The sequence below is a fragment of the Podarcis gaigeae genome (assembly GCF_964106915.1).
Source record: "Podarcis gaigeae genome assembly, chromosome: 5".
NCBI lineage: Eukaryota > Metazoa > Chordata > Lepidosauria > Squamata > Lacertidae > Podarcis > Podarcis gaigeae.
Window position 1 is genome coordinate 66187048 of NC_139681.1, and position 15333 is coordinate 66202380.

The 15333-nt window shown below is 44.1% G+C and overlaps 1 protein-coding gene across 1 annotated transcript in view; it reads right to left on the bottom strand.

Moving 5' to 3' along the window:
- The window catches only part of GPC1 (glypican 1), a 196761-nt gene that overhangs the window by 92949 nt on the left and 88479 nt on the right, over nt 1–15333 (bottom strand). The window contains exon 2 of the mRNA XM_083742110.1: nt 6008–6166. Within this exon, the coding sequence (XP_083598236.1) occupies nt 6008–6166 (159 nt within the window). The remainder of the gene's footprint in view (nt 1–6007; nt 6167–15333) is intronic.

Below are 15333 nucleotides of genomic sequence, written 5' to 3' on the forward strand. Positions count from 1 at the left end.
ATCTTATACACAGGTGCCCAGACAAAGGTCCATATAAGACAACCCGCAGTTAGGGTTACAATTCTGTGCACTCTTTTAAGGAAGCACAGTTACTTCCAAGTAATCGCAGGCAAAATTCAGAATTCTGTGGCTACTGAATTGCAGATGGCACAGCTGAAAGTAGTAAAGTCTGGCTAACAACCAGCAGAGGGCACACCCTATCACTTTTTGATAAGTTATAGAATCACTCCGAGAGAGAAAAAAGTGATGCTTTGCCACTTTTGGGGGGGTCCAGAATACTTATGATGACTCTGTAGGGGGAACTGAGTTCAGCTGCCTGTCTACTCCATCCTAACCTGTCACACGTTTCCAATAGTCAAGACTGCCAGACTTCGCAGCTGCTGAAGATGAGTATTCCAGGATCTGGGAGAGAATATCTACCATCCTGGGCAGAAATACCATCACCACAACAGCTGAGATCCCCTCTCTACAGCACTTCCTCGTAGGAAGCCTCCTTATACTGACTCAGGCCATTGGTCCCTCTAGCTTATTTCCGAAACCTAGACTTTCAGCAAAAGTAGATGATCTACCCACTGAGCTACAGTCTTTTTATTCTTTCACCTCTTTAACGAACAGACATTTGGCAGATGACTGCCTGAAAAAGCATTGTTCTTTGAATGGCTTTTTTTGATGTGGTTATTTGAAGTTTAAAAGCACACACCCAGTTTTTTATATTTACAATGGCATCCCCCCCCCCCCAAGTTGGCTCCTTTTATCCTCCAAACCATTTGATTTCCTTAGATTGAGAGCCCCTTGGGGACAAAACTATTAACATTTAGAAAAACTGCTGTAAGCTGCTCGGAGCCAATGGGAAAGAGCAGGATGTAAATCAATCAAACCGAGTACTAAAAGCACTGGGAATTCCCAGTATCACTATTGCAGATAAATTAAATATTTCAGATTGCCGGTAGAAGGTATGATTAAGACAGAACTGTGGCTAGGCCAAGAAGAAAATCAATCTAATTGGATAGCTGGAGGGTACTGAACTCTCAGTGAGCCTCTGCTCTGGCCATACCACTTGAGCAACGTTTAGGATTTTAGACCAACCACAATGAGAAATGACTAGTCCAAAAACAGGTATATCTGTAGGATTCTATCCAACCTACAATCCCACTGGCAGCCCTGCGTACTCCTGGAGATGACTGTTTGGGAACTAAAAAAGGTAAAGGTAAAGGACCCCTGGACAGTTAAGTCCAGTCAAAGGTGACTACAGTGGTGCCCCGCAAGACGAAGGCCTCGCAAGACGAAAAACCCGCTAGACGAAAGGGTTTTCCGTTTTGGAGGCGCTTCGCAAAACGAATTTCCCTATGGGCTTGCTTCGCTTCCCGCTATCCCGGATGGCTTTTGAAGGCAGGCGGCGGGGGGGGGGAGCAAAGACTTTCGCCCCCCACCGGCCTTCAGAAGAGGTCCTGGACCTCTTCTGAAGGCGGGCGGGGGGCAAAAGTCTTTGTCCCCCCTGCCTGCCTTCCGGGAGAGCGGAGAAACGTTTCTCCGCTCTCCCGGGAAGGCAGGCAGGGGGGACAAAGACTTTTGCCCCCCGCCCGCCTTCAGAAGAGGTCCAGGACCTCTTCTGAAGGCCGGTGGGGGGCGAAAGTCTTTGTCCCCCCTGCCTGCCTTCCCGGGGGCTTTTAAATCGCCCCGGGACAGCGGATAATTCCTCCACTGTCCCGGGGCGATTTTAAAATGCTGGCGGGCAGCAGCGCTGCCGCCCGCCAGCATTTTAAGATCACCCCAGACAGCGGAGAAGTCCTCCGCTGTCCCGGGGTTTTTAAAATGCTGGTGGGCGGCAGCGAAGGCTTCGCGGGCAGCAGCGCTGCCGCCCACCAGCATTTTAAAATCGCCCCGGGAGCGGAGAAGTCTCCGCTGTCTGGGGTGATCTTAAAATGCTGGCGGGCGGCAGTGCTGCTGCCCGCGAAGCCTTCGCTGCCGCCCGCCAGCATTTTAAAATCGCCCCGGGAGCGGAGAAGTCTCCGCTGTCTGGGGTGATCTTAAAATGCTGGCGGGCGGCAGCGCTGCTGCCCGCGAAGCCTTCGCTGCCGCCCACCAGCATTTTAAAAACCCCGGGACAGCGGAGGACTTCTCCGCTGTCTGGGGTGATCTTAAAATGCTGGCGGGCGGCAGCGCTGCTGCCCGCCAGCATTTTAAAATCGCCCTGGGAAGTCTCCGCTGTCCCAGGGGCTTTTAAAATGCTGAAGGACGGCAGCGAAGGCTTCGCTGCCGCCCGCCAGCATTTTAAGACCGCCCCAGGACAGCGGAGAAGTCTCCGCTGCCCCGGGAAGGCAGGCGGGGGGGAGCAAAGACTTTCGCCCCCCACCGGCCTTCAGAAGAGGTCGGGGGACAGACTGTCCCCGGACCTGGTCTGAAGGCGGTTTCCATAGGAACGCATTAATTGATTTTTAATGCATTCCTATGGGAAACCGTGCTTCGCAAGACGAAAAACTCGCAAGACGAAAAGACTTGCGGAACGAATTAATTTCCTCTTGCGAGGCACCACTGTATGAGGTTGCGGCACTCATCTCGCTTTCAGGCTGAGGGAGCCGGCATTCGTCCACAGACAGCTTTCTGTCCTGTGGCCAGCATGACTAAATTGCTTCTGGTGCAACAGAACACAGTGACGGAAACTAGAGCGCAAGGAAACGCTATTTACCTTCCTGCCACAGCAGTACCTATTTATCTACTTGCACTAGCGTGCTTTCGAACTGCTAGGCTGGCAGGAGCTGGGACAGAGCAATGGGAGCTCACTCCTTCACGGGGATCCAAACAGACAACCTTCGGATCGGCAAGTCTGTGATAGGAATTTTATGGTCTTAGATATATGGTAATGTTCATAAGTGTACCAACCAAGCACATACATAAATCAGCACAGGAAGGCCAACCTGGAACCATTTTGATTCCTAAACTGAGCAAATGTTTTCTCTGCAAGGTCAAACTGGAAAAGCCTCCCCATTGTCTTTTCCTTCACAAAACCTATCTTAAGGGTATGCCTGTGTTTGAATAGGGTGTGAGCCTGGGACATGGCCCAGGAACTAAGTATTTATCATTACAAAAGACTGGCCAGGCTACCCAGGAAATCCAATCAAGTAACCTGCCAGACAGGAGGTAAACAACAACAGGAGAAAAACAGTATTAAAATTTCTGTTTAGACCGCCTTTTCTGTGATGTAGGTGTGATGTATCTGAGGGGTGGTCTTAGGTTACACCCCTTCTGTGATGTATGTATGATGTTTCTGGGGGTGGTCTTGATCTACAGGGTGGCAATTTCAAAAGTCTTTATAAGGCCTTGCACGCCATTGTTCTGGGTTCTTCCTCCTTTCCTGCGGGTAAGAGGAGACCCTGTTGCAACAGATCAATAAAGGCCAAGCCTACAGCCTGCTGTTTTGCTCCAAGTAATCCTGGTTGGTGTCTTTGTTTTTGTCCAAGGGAGCCCTCAGATTTTTCCGTTAACAAGTCCAAGAGGCTCAGTGGTTGAGACCACAGCACCACCTGTGTCCCTGCTTGGGAGGTACCAGATATATGAAAGGCCTTTAACCCTTGACTTCTTTTTTATTTATTCCCCAAGAAGCCCCAAAACTGATGCTGGCTCCTACAGTATATATGAATGCTGGTGGCAATGAACCCTTTGAAACATTTTGTGGGATTGTGTCTCTAATGCTATCAATGATGCCATGATCCACGCAGCAAGAAAAGGGTGGAATGGAGATGTGGAACCACCTAATGGCTTCTTGGCCAATATGGCACCTTCTGTATCAGAATCACTAAACATGATCCGGTAAGTTGTTTTAAAGATGCTGCTATGGGATTGCAAGGAAGAAACAGCTGAGCATTTTGTCCAACTATCCTTACATAAGGCTTGTTTATACAAGCAACTGTTCTGGGATGACAATGGCCTGATCCAATTTTGCCTTCTAATTTGTTTATACGTTTAAGAGTTGAATCAAAGGCCGTGTGTGTGTGTGTGTGTGTGTGTGTATTGAGAATGAACAAATAACTCCTTCTAAGATGAGAGGCTCTTAATTCACCATTTTTAATCACAGCAATGTAAATGTAACCTCAACAACAAGATACAACACAGTTGTAGCTACATCAGAGCAAGCCACTCTGTCTGTCTCCCATGTATATAAATAGAATGGTAGTTATTTTTTTCCAATTAAGAAGATACTTGCAAAGAATTTCTTTTGACACTGATTTTACTAAAGCCACATTCATATGAGCGCACAGCAACTCATTTTCTTGCTAGTTTTCTTCCTTTGTTCATTTACCAGAGAACTAATAGGAGTATCAGTGAAAGAGACAAACTATGTGTATTTTGAAAGAAAGAAAATTCATGTCATGCTGTATTTTCTCATTGTGTGCCCTGTCAGTTGATTTAGCAAAGTCAAATGTTGTTAAATAATATCACAATTTGGTGTTAAATTGCTTTAGGTTCTTAATTATTGCTTTAAAATTTAACCAAGAACTGATGGTTCAGACAGAAGTCTGAAGTAAGTAGGATAAACAGTCAGAAGCCCTGGTTCTGCTTTATGTCCAAACAAAGGATTGTGGTTTGTTGCTGCCCAACAAACTAACCTGAAGCCATGGTTTGTTGGTTTGCTGACCATGGCTTGGTAGGAAGCAACAAAGTGCAGGCCCTGATTCAGGTGTGATACAAAACCAGGGCTTCTTGGTATGTTTATGCCCATCACTCCAGGAGAGGTATGCATGGGCAGTGTCAAACCAGTCTGGCTTTTTGTTATGCATGAACACAGCCCAGATGACATGTTTGAATGTAGTGTTTAACATAAGACAGCGGGGAATTCCACAGGTTATACACATGTTTGTCTTGACACCCCAGATTTCTGTTCCACAATTTACCTAACAGTATCATCTTTTTCCTATCTGAAATATTTAGCAAATTGAAAAAGCAGAAGTACAACTTTAAAACAAGTTAGTCCTAGAAAAATCAGACCATGAGCAACTTCAAAATAATCTTACTTAAATCAAATACCAAACACTAATTGCGGCACTACTTAAGGAAACTGAAAAAGATGTGAAAGGGAGAAGGGAACATCTTTCCAAGCCTAAAGCATCCACTGAGGTTATGGCTGCCACAGAGAAGCAGAGATTTATATGTTATAGTTTGATAATGTGTTTGTTTAACTGAACATATACATTGCTTCAGGACAAAGATAAAATGCGTCCTAGAGAAATAAAAATAATATTCCTAAGCTGCTGGCAAAAACACAGATAAGGAAAACATGCAACTCCAGCCAGTAGTTTTAAGATAGAAGCAAGTATTTCATTTGGGGGTGGGGAGTTAATTATCTAACAATGTACAACCCTATCAGGCGATCTCTGTTGGCTTGTCGTTTATTATATAGTAAATTCTGCTTTTAATTACATTAAAGACAAGAGACAGGCTCTGTTTGAGGGCTGTACGTTATAAATACAGGAAAAAGTCAGTTCAAGCAAATATATTGAATTAGCTAGTGATTTCAGTGGCTGAAGCCCGTTTTTCAACAAAAGATACACTTTCCAGTACTCTTTTGACATACCAAATCAGAAGATAACAGAAAACCATGGTTTAGCACTATGTGGAGGAGCCTGTAAAATCCCCAAACCAGGCTTGCAAAGCTCCTGCCTCCCACTGTGTGGATGAGAGGAATTTGTCTGGATTCAATTTTACTTAAAAACAACAACTTAGTTTAGCATTATTTTCAAAGCAGGAATCCTGGTTTAAAACAAATTCTGATTGTTCCATAAAAAGCTGGTTTCAAAACCATTAAACAAGCCAGAGTCTGAATCAGGACATCCAATCTGAACACAGCACTAAGTGGGGATTCCTTGAAAGTGAAACTAAACTCTGGCAAAGTCCTCTGCCCAACTGCAGGCAGGAGGAAAAGGGGAAACAGGAGCAAGCAAGGGGTATAAAACCACAAAGTGCACCTTGTTTTCCAAACTGGACCAGCCGGTAAACGTTTTGCATTACTTACCATCAAAGTTCTTGTACTGGGCTGTTAAGATTACTTGCACCGAGCGTGTGGCCTCCTTCAACATGCCTTCAAACTCATGCCGACTCTTGTTGGCAAAGTTCTCCTCCATCTCACTTGTGCAGCAAGTGTAGCCTTGTGGACAAATTCTCAAGTGTTCCCCTGAAAACAAGAGAGACAAATGTAGCTTGTTATAGTAGTTCATGTACAAGGCATTTCTAAGTCTGAGTGTGTGTGAGAGAGGGAGGAAGGGAGGACATGGCACAGTAATTTAACCGTGGATGCTTCCAGATGGGGACTTAGCATGGCAAACAGGTCGTTCAGTTATTGCAAACGGGTTGTTGGCAACAGGGTTTTTCTCAGTTTACCAGATTTCTCCTGGAAAGAGTAAATCTGGATTAAATGGGGTGGGGAAGAGATAGAGGCAAGCATTTTTATGCCAATGCCAATGGCATTGTGCTGGTGCTGCAAAAATAAAAATAAAAATGGGTTCTTGAAGAGCACCCATCCCACAATAATTTGGAAACATTCCAGATCTCAAGGATTGCTAATCTGTCAGAGCAGCCTTAAAGACATTCAGGAACCAGAGCTGTACATCTGCAAACACACCTCAGTTTCCTCCTCCTCTTTACTTGCTGATATTGTAGGGATTCACTCAGTTAAAATAAAGGCACCCAAAACATATCTTGTCTAACCATGCGCTAAAATAATCCAATTACAAAAGTCAACACACATAATGTAATTTGGCTGTGATGGCCACAATCCTGCGGGTGCTTTTATAGAACGGCTGGGAAAATCGTGCCTCATCTTGTCTGTTTTGAAACCCAGGCAGCCCTGCGAGTGGGGAGGCTGCCACTGGAATCTGCACACGCTCCTCCAAGCGCATACTTCTCACAACCAAGTGCCTTTAGGGCTCTTTTTCTTGGAAGTGATGAATCTGCGTTGGTCTGTAACTCACTGTGTAAACTGCGGAGCTGGAGAAAATATTGCCAGGGATCTTTCAGATTGGCTGGATAGATAAGCATTCAATACTTGGCAGCTACAAGGTAATAGCTTACACCTGCCTTGAATCCCTTTTCTCTGATCCACAGCAGGAAGACCAGGCTGCAAGACTCACTGGTGCATATAGTCCCTTTTGAGAGCAGCAGGCAACCACTGGAGAACCATAAGCTCTTGCTCTGTCCTCCTCTCCTCTCCTTCCTTCCCTCCCCACAACACCAAACACAAAGCAGTAACAGTACATATTGTCCTCAGAGTCTAGATTCTCCCCTGCAATCAGAGGAAGGAGAAGCTATTTATGTCATTATAATGCACAAAACCCTTCAATGAATACTCGACAAATTCTACCCACCCTAGGTAACATCAGCAATCCAGTAAATTTAGCTGCTAAACTACGCCAGGGGTTGGGGGCCCGTGGCCCTCCAAATGTTGTTGGACTCCAATTTTCATCATACCATACAACTCGCCATGCTGGCTGAGGCTGAAGGGAGTTCCAGTCTAACAACATATGGAAAGCTACACTGAAACAATATTTTTTTTCTTGGGGAGTGGGGAATATGGATGGTGGTGGTGATGATGATATAGGCTGAAGAGTACAGGCAGTGACCATTCACACCACGCCCCAGTCCACCCTCTTGCAGGTACAAAAGGACTCGTGCATCAGCTAGTTGCTACCATTAATAGGATTAGCAATCAATCTACAAACTAGTATTTCCAGACAGCTTGAATCACAGCATCAACTCTTTCAAAAAATTCAATACTTGTTCTACTTATTCAAGGGTATCTGTGACATTTGGTATCGCAGCATTTTAACTCGAGAGGAAGGCAAAGTTTTCATATTTTCTCTTTGCAATTCAAATTTATTGCACAATATAAAGAGGAAATTGTCTTCAAAGACATCTTTTATTTTTTGATCTGAACCCATAATGGTGGTGGTTCCCTGTCATTTTGTAGCTGGCCGGCAAAATATTAACTGTGCTCTTGGTTCTGCTTTCTCAGATCATTTGGCTTTATTTTGTCATTCCTCCTTTGCTGAAAAGGCACTCTAATAAGGAAACTGGGGTGGAGGGTGGGGAGGGGGTGTCTTCCTTCGCTGCTCAGAAGCATGCAATCGCCCAGACTAGTAGCGGCTTTCACACTGGGATTGTAGCCAGAGTCTCACAATGATTAACAGTCAATGATCCTTGGGGCAGGGCAACTATTTCCATCTCCAAGGCCACAGCTGACTAAGCAAAATAGCTATGCCAATTGCAATGAAATATTTTGAGAACAGTAAAATGAAAGGATTAAAGCAAAAGGATCAGAGGAACTGGAGGGGGAGCAACCCTTTTAGCCATAGGGTTCTTCTGCCCACATAATGTAACATTTTGTTCATTTGGTTTGCATTTGGGGGCGTGAATTCGGATAGAAACGCATCGCCTGCATTTCCCTGGAGAGTAAAAAGAGAATCCATCAGTAATAAGGCCACATTTTCTTCTCCAGAAGCAGATGATCTGACACATGGCATTCCAAAAGGAGCCATTAATTCAAGATGAGCTGGAACACAATTTTCTGCAAAAATCTAAGCCGTTTTGTAAAGGTAGCTTACAGAAAAACTCAGACACCCGACACCCCCCCCAAGCTGCTTTACATTTGCCTAGTCCATCAAATTGAACAGGCACTCCTGCAAGGTAGAAAATCCCCCAGACAGCAAACTGGGCAGCCACCCAAAGCTGTACCCTCTGTTTCAGCCAACTTCAGTTGGAGACTTGTAACACTCCCCCCGCCCGTGACAGGCCTTTAGAGAAATTTGACTCATTAAAGCACAATAAGGCTGAAGCAAGGCTGTACCAATTGTACCTGAGACTGTACTAAAGGTAAAGGGACCCCTGACCATTAGGTCCAGTCATGGATGACTCTGGGGTTTCCCGCTCATCTTGCTTTATTGACCAAGGGAGCCGGCGTACAGCTTCCGGGTCATGTGGCCAGCATGACTAAGCCACTTCTGGCGAACCAGAGCAGTGCACAGAAACGCCGTTTACCTTCCCACCGGAGCAGTACCTATTTATCTACTTGCATTTTGATGTGCTTTTGAACTGTTAGGTTGGCAGGAGCAGGGACCGAGCAACGGGAGCTCACCCCGTCACAGGGATTCAAACCGCCGACCTTCTGATCGGCAAGTCCTAGGCTCTGTGGTTTAACCCACAGCGCCACCCACATCCCCGAGACTGTACTAGTCACACCTAAAAAGAAGGGAGTAGTTGATGTATCTTGAGAAGGAAGGCTGATTTCAAATTCTAGCATTTTCCACAGCATTTTTTCAGCTGGAACTCACTGGAACTCAGTTGTGATACCTCTCAGGTGGGCTTCATTGCCATTTTAAGAGAACAAGGGAGGCATTCATGGTGAGTTCCAGCACCTCTTTTTCTTGAAAAATACCACAGCATTTTCAAAGAGCATCTGAACTGCAGCAGTGGCTGTCCAGCTGCACTACTGCAGTTTTAGATGGGGGTGAGGAACCTAGGGCCCTCCAGATGTTGTTGGGACTACAACTTCCATCATCCCCAATGACTGGGCATGCTAGCAGGGGGTTATGGAGGCCTGAATCAAACAACCTCTTGAGGGCCACAGGTTAGCCACTCCTAGTTTACATCAGGGTATCAAAGTGCAATGTTCGATTCACAGCAACTTAGTAGCTCCCCAGCGTTTTTGTGCTGTGTTTTTATGGATCATGTTCTGAGAGGTTGCTATGAATAGGAAACGTAATAGCAACCTAATTGGCTACCAATGGGCAGACCTTTGGAGGAAGTGATTTGCTGTACAGGACTGGGGAGAAATGGGCATGGATCAATGAATGCTTCTGAAAGTCTAGCTGATCATTGCTTTGGCTGCTTATAGCTGCACAAACTTCTGCACCCAAACCATCAGCACACCTAAAATCTGCATACATTGGTACCTCGTGTTAAGAACTTAATTCGTTCTGGAGGTCCGTTCTTAACCTGAAACTGTTCTTAACCTTAGGTACCACTTTAGCTAATGGGGCCTCCCACTGCCGCTGCACCACCGCTGCCCGATTTCTGTTCTCATCCTGAAGCAAAGTTCTTAACCCGAGGTACTATTTCTGGGTTAGTGGAGTCTGTAACCTGAAGCGTTTGTAACCTGAAGCGTCTGTAACCCGAGGTACCATGGGGGCAAGGTTGGGTGGGAGAGAGTGGGAATCAGAAGAAAGCTTATTTCAGTTCACAGATCAAGCTTGACATAAAATATTTTGATCTGCCCGACAAGGGTTTCTGGGGCTACCCTGCTCACTTCTTTCATTAGTCTAGAACTGAGAGATCATCCTCCTGCATGCTCTTAACTCCCATTAAACTTTAGTGATAGGCAACTGATGACACTGACACAGGAAGAGAACTCTCAGCCCTGGCATATCCTGCTCCTTGCATAGTCATCAAGGCATGTGTAACAAGTGAAGAGCAATGCAGGACAGCAACAGCGGACGCATGCTGAATGTGTTCTTCATAGAACTGGGACAACAAGGTAAAGCGCTGCATCAAGTATGGAGCAAAATCAAACACACCTAAAACCAAATTGTTTTTTACTAAATGTTCTCATCTTCCCTCGAATATACAAAAAGTCTGTCAACGTTAAGACTGCCCAGCTTTGAAAATGAATGCAGGAAAAAAGGCTCAAAAGAGTCCTTACTCTGGCATGCGAGAGTTAATTGGGAAACTGGATTTATTTAAGGAGGACCATTACAGTGGATTTATCACTAGGACCACATCAGGAATCCTCAAGCTTTGACTAGCCTTCATAGCCAGCCAAGTATATGCTCATTGGTGACCCTGCACCAAGTATATGCTCATTGGTGACCCTGCACGTACTCTGAAGGAAAGAAGCAGAGCTCTGCTTGTGTTATCATGATGATTTTTGGAGACACTCCAACCCCCTTCAGGGCCCAATGCGACGGTGGGGCAAGAGACTGAGAAATGAGGGGGTTGACTGTCCCAACTGTGGACCCCTTGGACTAAATTTAGCTAATATGCACTATAAATCAGCATCTGTCACCATCTATTGAACGAGGAGTAGAAGCTCTTACTATCAAGCATAGTCGCTTCAGCTAAGAGATCTAACTGGGGCAGAGCTACAACTGTGACAGATTGAAAGCCCTGATCACCTAACTCCTGTGGATCATTCTCATCATGACAAAGGGTCACAAAAGTTGACACGATGTGGACCATGACTTGCCTTTATTTAGCATTTGCGTACCCATTTCAAATGTACCAGTTCTTGAAAATGGTAGAACGAATGGTACATAAACGTTTTTTAAAAAATATTTTTAGAACATAATGCAACAGTAACTGCAGAGTAATGGCACGACTACATCTGCAGGAAACTTCAGAACAAAGGCAAGCAAAGTATTCCCAAGTCAGAAACAGACACAAATTTTAGAAATCTCTTCTATACTGTTTATTCCTCTGACTCTTATGCAGCAAGACACATATCTTCAGTCATTGACTAGTTATTTCACTGCACGTGGGTTCATGGTGCAAGTTGGGAAGTGGCATGTCAAATTGATTTCACAAGGTATTTTCAACATGTAGGTCATACTGCTGAACTACCCCAGGATATGTAAAAGTTCCTAGACAGTGATCCCAAATCACACTAGTGTGATACCTCCATATGACCTAGGAGGCTCTCTGATGTTAAGGAACTAAATAAAATATAGGCAATTTCTGGTAGGGTTACTGTCTCTACTTGATGTTTTGTCCTACCCCCCTGGTAACCTTAGGTTTCCTAAATCCAAACACAGTAGGCAGGGTGGCAGGTAAGGCATTAAAGAGTAGGAAGGCTTCTCCAATAAAGGGGCATGCAACAATTTCTCTATGTTCCCAAAAAGATTGGCATAGGCCAAAGCCTCTATATTGGTTTCTGCTCAGTTAGAAGCTAGTGCAGAATATTTAAAACTCAAGATTACATTCCTCCCCAAAAAGAAGTTATTTTAGGAAACAGCCATTTCCAAACTTAATGAAAATGTGCTGAGTCTTAAGACAGAGCAGGAGCTAGCTATTCTGTATGGAAAAGCATCAACATATGACCAGGAAATCTTACTAGCTTTGCTCGTTTTGCAAAATTAGTGCTGGGATTCTGTGGGATCCTATATATAACTTTGACAAACAACTTGCACAATCATTTTGTGGTTAATCATAGCAGTCTGCACTGCTCCCATCAGAAAAATACTTATTGAAATCTGTGTGCCAGAAGTCAAATGAACAAAGAGAAGAAGACCACATAATAAAACATGCTCTCCAAACCATCAAACCGGGTTGGGGCGGTGGGGAATGCACAAGTTGTAGCATGAACAGGTCTCAGTAAAATCATGTGGGGAGTAATTACAGTGTCTCTGTTCATAATACCATGTAGTTACAGAGTTAGTCAGGGTTTCCACTTAAGGACACATGGTTTTTTTCCCTTAGAAAAGTTTATAGCTCAGCTGCAAAATTACCCTCCCATGAAACTTGGCAAGAAAGGTTCTGGTGCAAGCAAGATTTTTGATTTTTATTGGTGACATATCCATTTTGCTTTAAATGCATTTCTTTAAAAAATTAAGAATCAATTCATCCTTTTTTGCCCAGCCATTACTGAGTGCTTTCAGGGTTTTAGTTTTTACAGTTCAGAGAGGCAATTTACCTTGCACAAGAGACGTGTGACACCCCTCAAGGCTGAGTGGTCAGGTTCAGCATTTTCTGGGGTTCTAAGACAGACGGAGAATCTACCACCTCAATAGTGCCTCTATTCTCCCTTTTCAGGGAGTACTCCTTCCATAGACCACAGAGTTACTGGTAAAAACTTCCTAACATCTCCCTGGTGACTTCCATCCAAAAATGTGAGAAAAGTTTTATGCTGCTTAGGTTTCATTGTTGATGAAGACAAAAATGCTATCTGGATTCCTTGTAATTTTCCATGTGATGTACTTGAGGAATACAGGAATCTGTTTTATACCAAATCAGACCATTAGGCCCATCTACTTAGTGTTGTCTGAAGGGTATCTCCAGGGTTTCGGACAAAAGTCTTTTCTAAGTCTAGCATGGAGACGCCAAAGATTGAACTGGCCCCTTTTAACTGCAAAGCATGGGCTCTCCTACTAAGCCTTTTCTCTTTGTAGAACAAACCAAATAGTTTGAGGGGGTGGGCGGGGTAAAGAACACGGTGAAAAGAAATATAGTTCTGATAGTCTGCCCCATAGGTTTCTGGAAATAAGTAGGGACTATCAAGGAATGATCATAGGAACCCTTGTCCATTTTATGGCTTTCCATGGCTTACGTTTCAAGATTAGGCATGAAAGCAGAAAGTATAATATCCTGTCTGTGTGGTGTGTGTGTGTTTAAAAAAGCTAGCAGACCTGGAAAGCCACTTTCCATTTGACATGCATATTCCTCATGCATACTTTTTACATAGGCCAGAAAGCTTAATTTCGCAGTTTATTCCTCCTCTATTACTCTAGAAAGCACTGGCTTACATCCACATTTAGCAGTGCATCTTGCCAAACCAAAATGAGTGCTTGCAGCATCCAGACATAATTATCCATAGCTCTCCCCACAGCTGAAACACACTTTGAAAGTCTGAAGTTTCTATTTGCTAAAACGTCTACAAGCTGGTAAGTAATACCAACTTTTCTGGAGCTTCTGTGTTTGTTGGAACTACTAGATATTGGAGCTTTAGAACATCTGTGACTACATCAACCCTTCAGCCAGTTTGGAAAGCAGGTTACGGTATAAATAACTTAAATAAATAAAACAAATACGCTGTGTTTACTACATAAATGGGGAAACAGCTGAACAAACAGCTAGAGTTTGGGTGGGGAAGGGGTTCAAGATCTTGTTTTCAATATTGGACAGGGTGTAACTCCTAAACTGCAGAGCTTAAAGGGGTAAACAAACACAGCTATCATAACAGTTATTATTACAGCTCCTTAATTTTCATTGCATCACTCTTTTCTGTGTTTCTCATCACCAACACGAGTGCTAGTTTTGTATATTTGGACTCACTGGTGCTGAAACCATTTTGATTTCCCCACAATGCAATGCCTACAATACGTACACAGTGAGCACTTCATTGAGGGAAAATTTCAATGGCAGCAGCAGCAAGTTTAGCTCTGCAGGCCTGGCACTGCTGTGTTGTTGCTACTACCCTTCCAGCAGTGTTAAAAGGAGTGAAGAGCTCACTCACTGGGTGTACACGTTGTGGGTACAGCATTGTGGGGTAACTGAAATGGCAAGTCCTACCCACCAAGTACAGTCAGCTAAGACTGGCACTACTGTGGAGAGGGGCCCAATGAGTACACTATGCTCAGAGTCCCCTGAAACTTGGTGCTACCCCTGGTCTAGGTCATCATGATATATGTGCAATCTAGTGCTGAATAAGCTCAAGCCCTTGGCACGGTCCATAGTTTTCCAACTACCTAATGGTTTCGTCTTACAACGAATTTCAATTGGATTTAATTACTGCCCTGGAAAACAGTTAAACTTCACACTTCACCTTCAGGATTGCTTCCCACCTTACAATCAATCCCAGCCCCTCCCACCCTGCCCTTGAGGAGCTCTACATCTGTCTTGATAAGATATTTATAAATAACTAAAAAAGCTGCACTTTGATCAGCAATTGCCTTAAGCAGAAGAGATGCTGAAATTACAGACTTCTAAAGCTGCATTTGACGAGGCGAGCAAACGGGAATTTATCTGATCTCCTTTCAGAGGAGATGCTTTTAAAAAAAATCCTGATCCTTTTCAACATGATGGGAAGCATTTGCTTTAATTTAAACTTGATGCTCACCTAAGGAGGGAGCCGGCTCTCGTGCAAGTCAACGGCAAAACCCCCTGCTGGTTTCAAAAGGTGGTGGATGCAATCTCCTTGTGTTTCTAAGAGTTTTGTAACTTGGTTTTACAGCTAGCGACTTACACCGTGAGTCACAAATAGAACAACATTCCTCCAATTTCAGGCACATTAGAATACAATAGAATACAATTTCAGGCACAGTAGAATGCAAAATCTAAGCTTAGTTGGGATGACTAATTCTCAATTGTTCCCCAATGATGAAGGAAGGATGAAGTAAAGACTCACTATCACTGTTTAATGAGTTGGCAAGGAATAATGAACTTTGCACTTTGGCTGTACATAAGGAAAAAGAAACCCTGAGCCAATCTTTTCCTTGGTAATATTTGTACGCACCCAAGTTAAGATCTGTTTCTGCAGAAATGAAGTCTCATTAATTTCTGCTATAAGCTCCAGAGGTTACTTTTAATTTCAGACATAGATCTGCTGGTGATGGAGATATGGAGAACCTAATATAGACT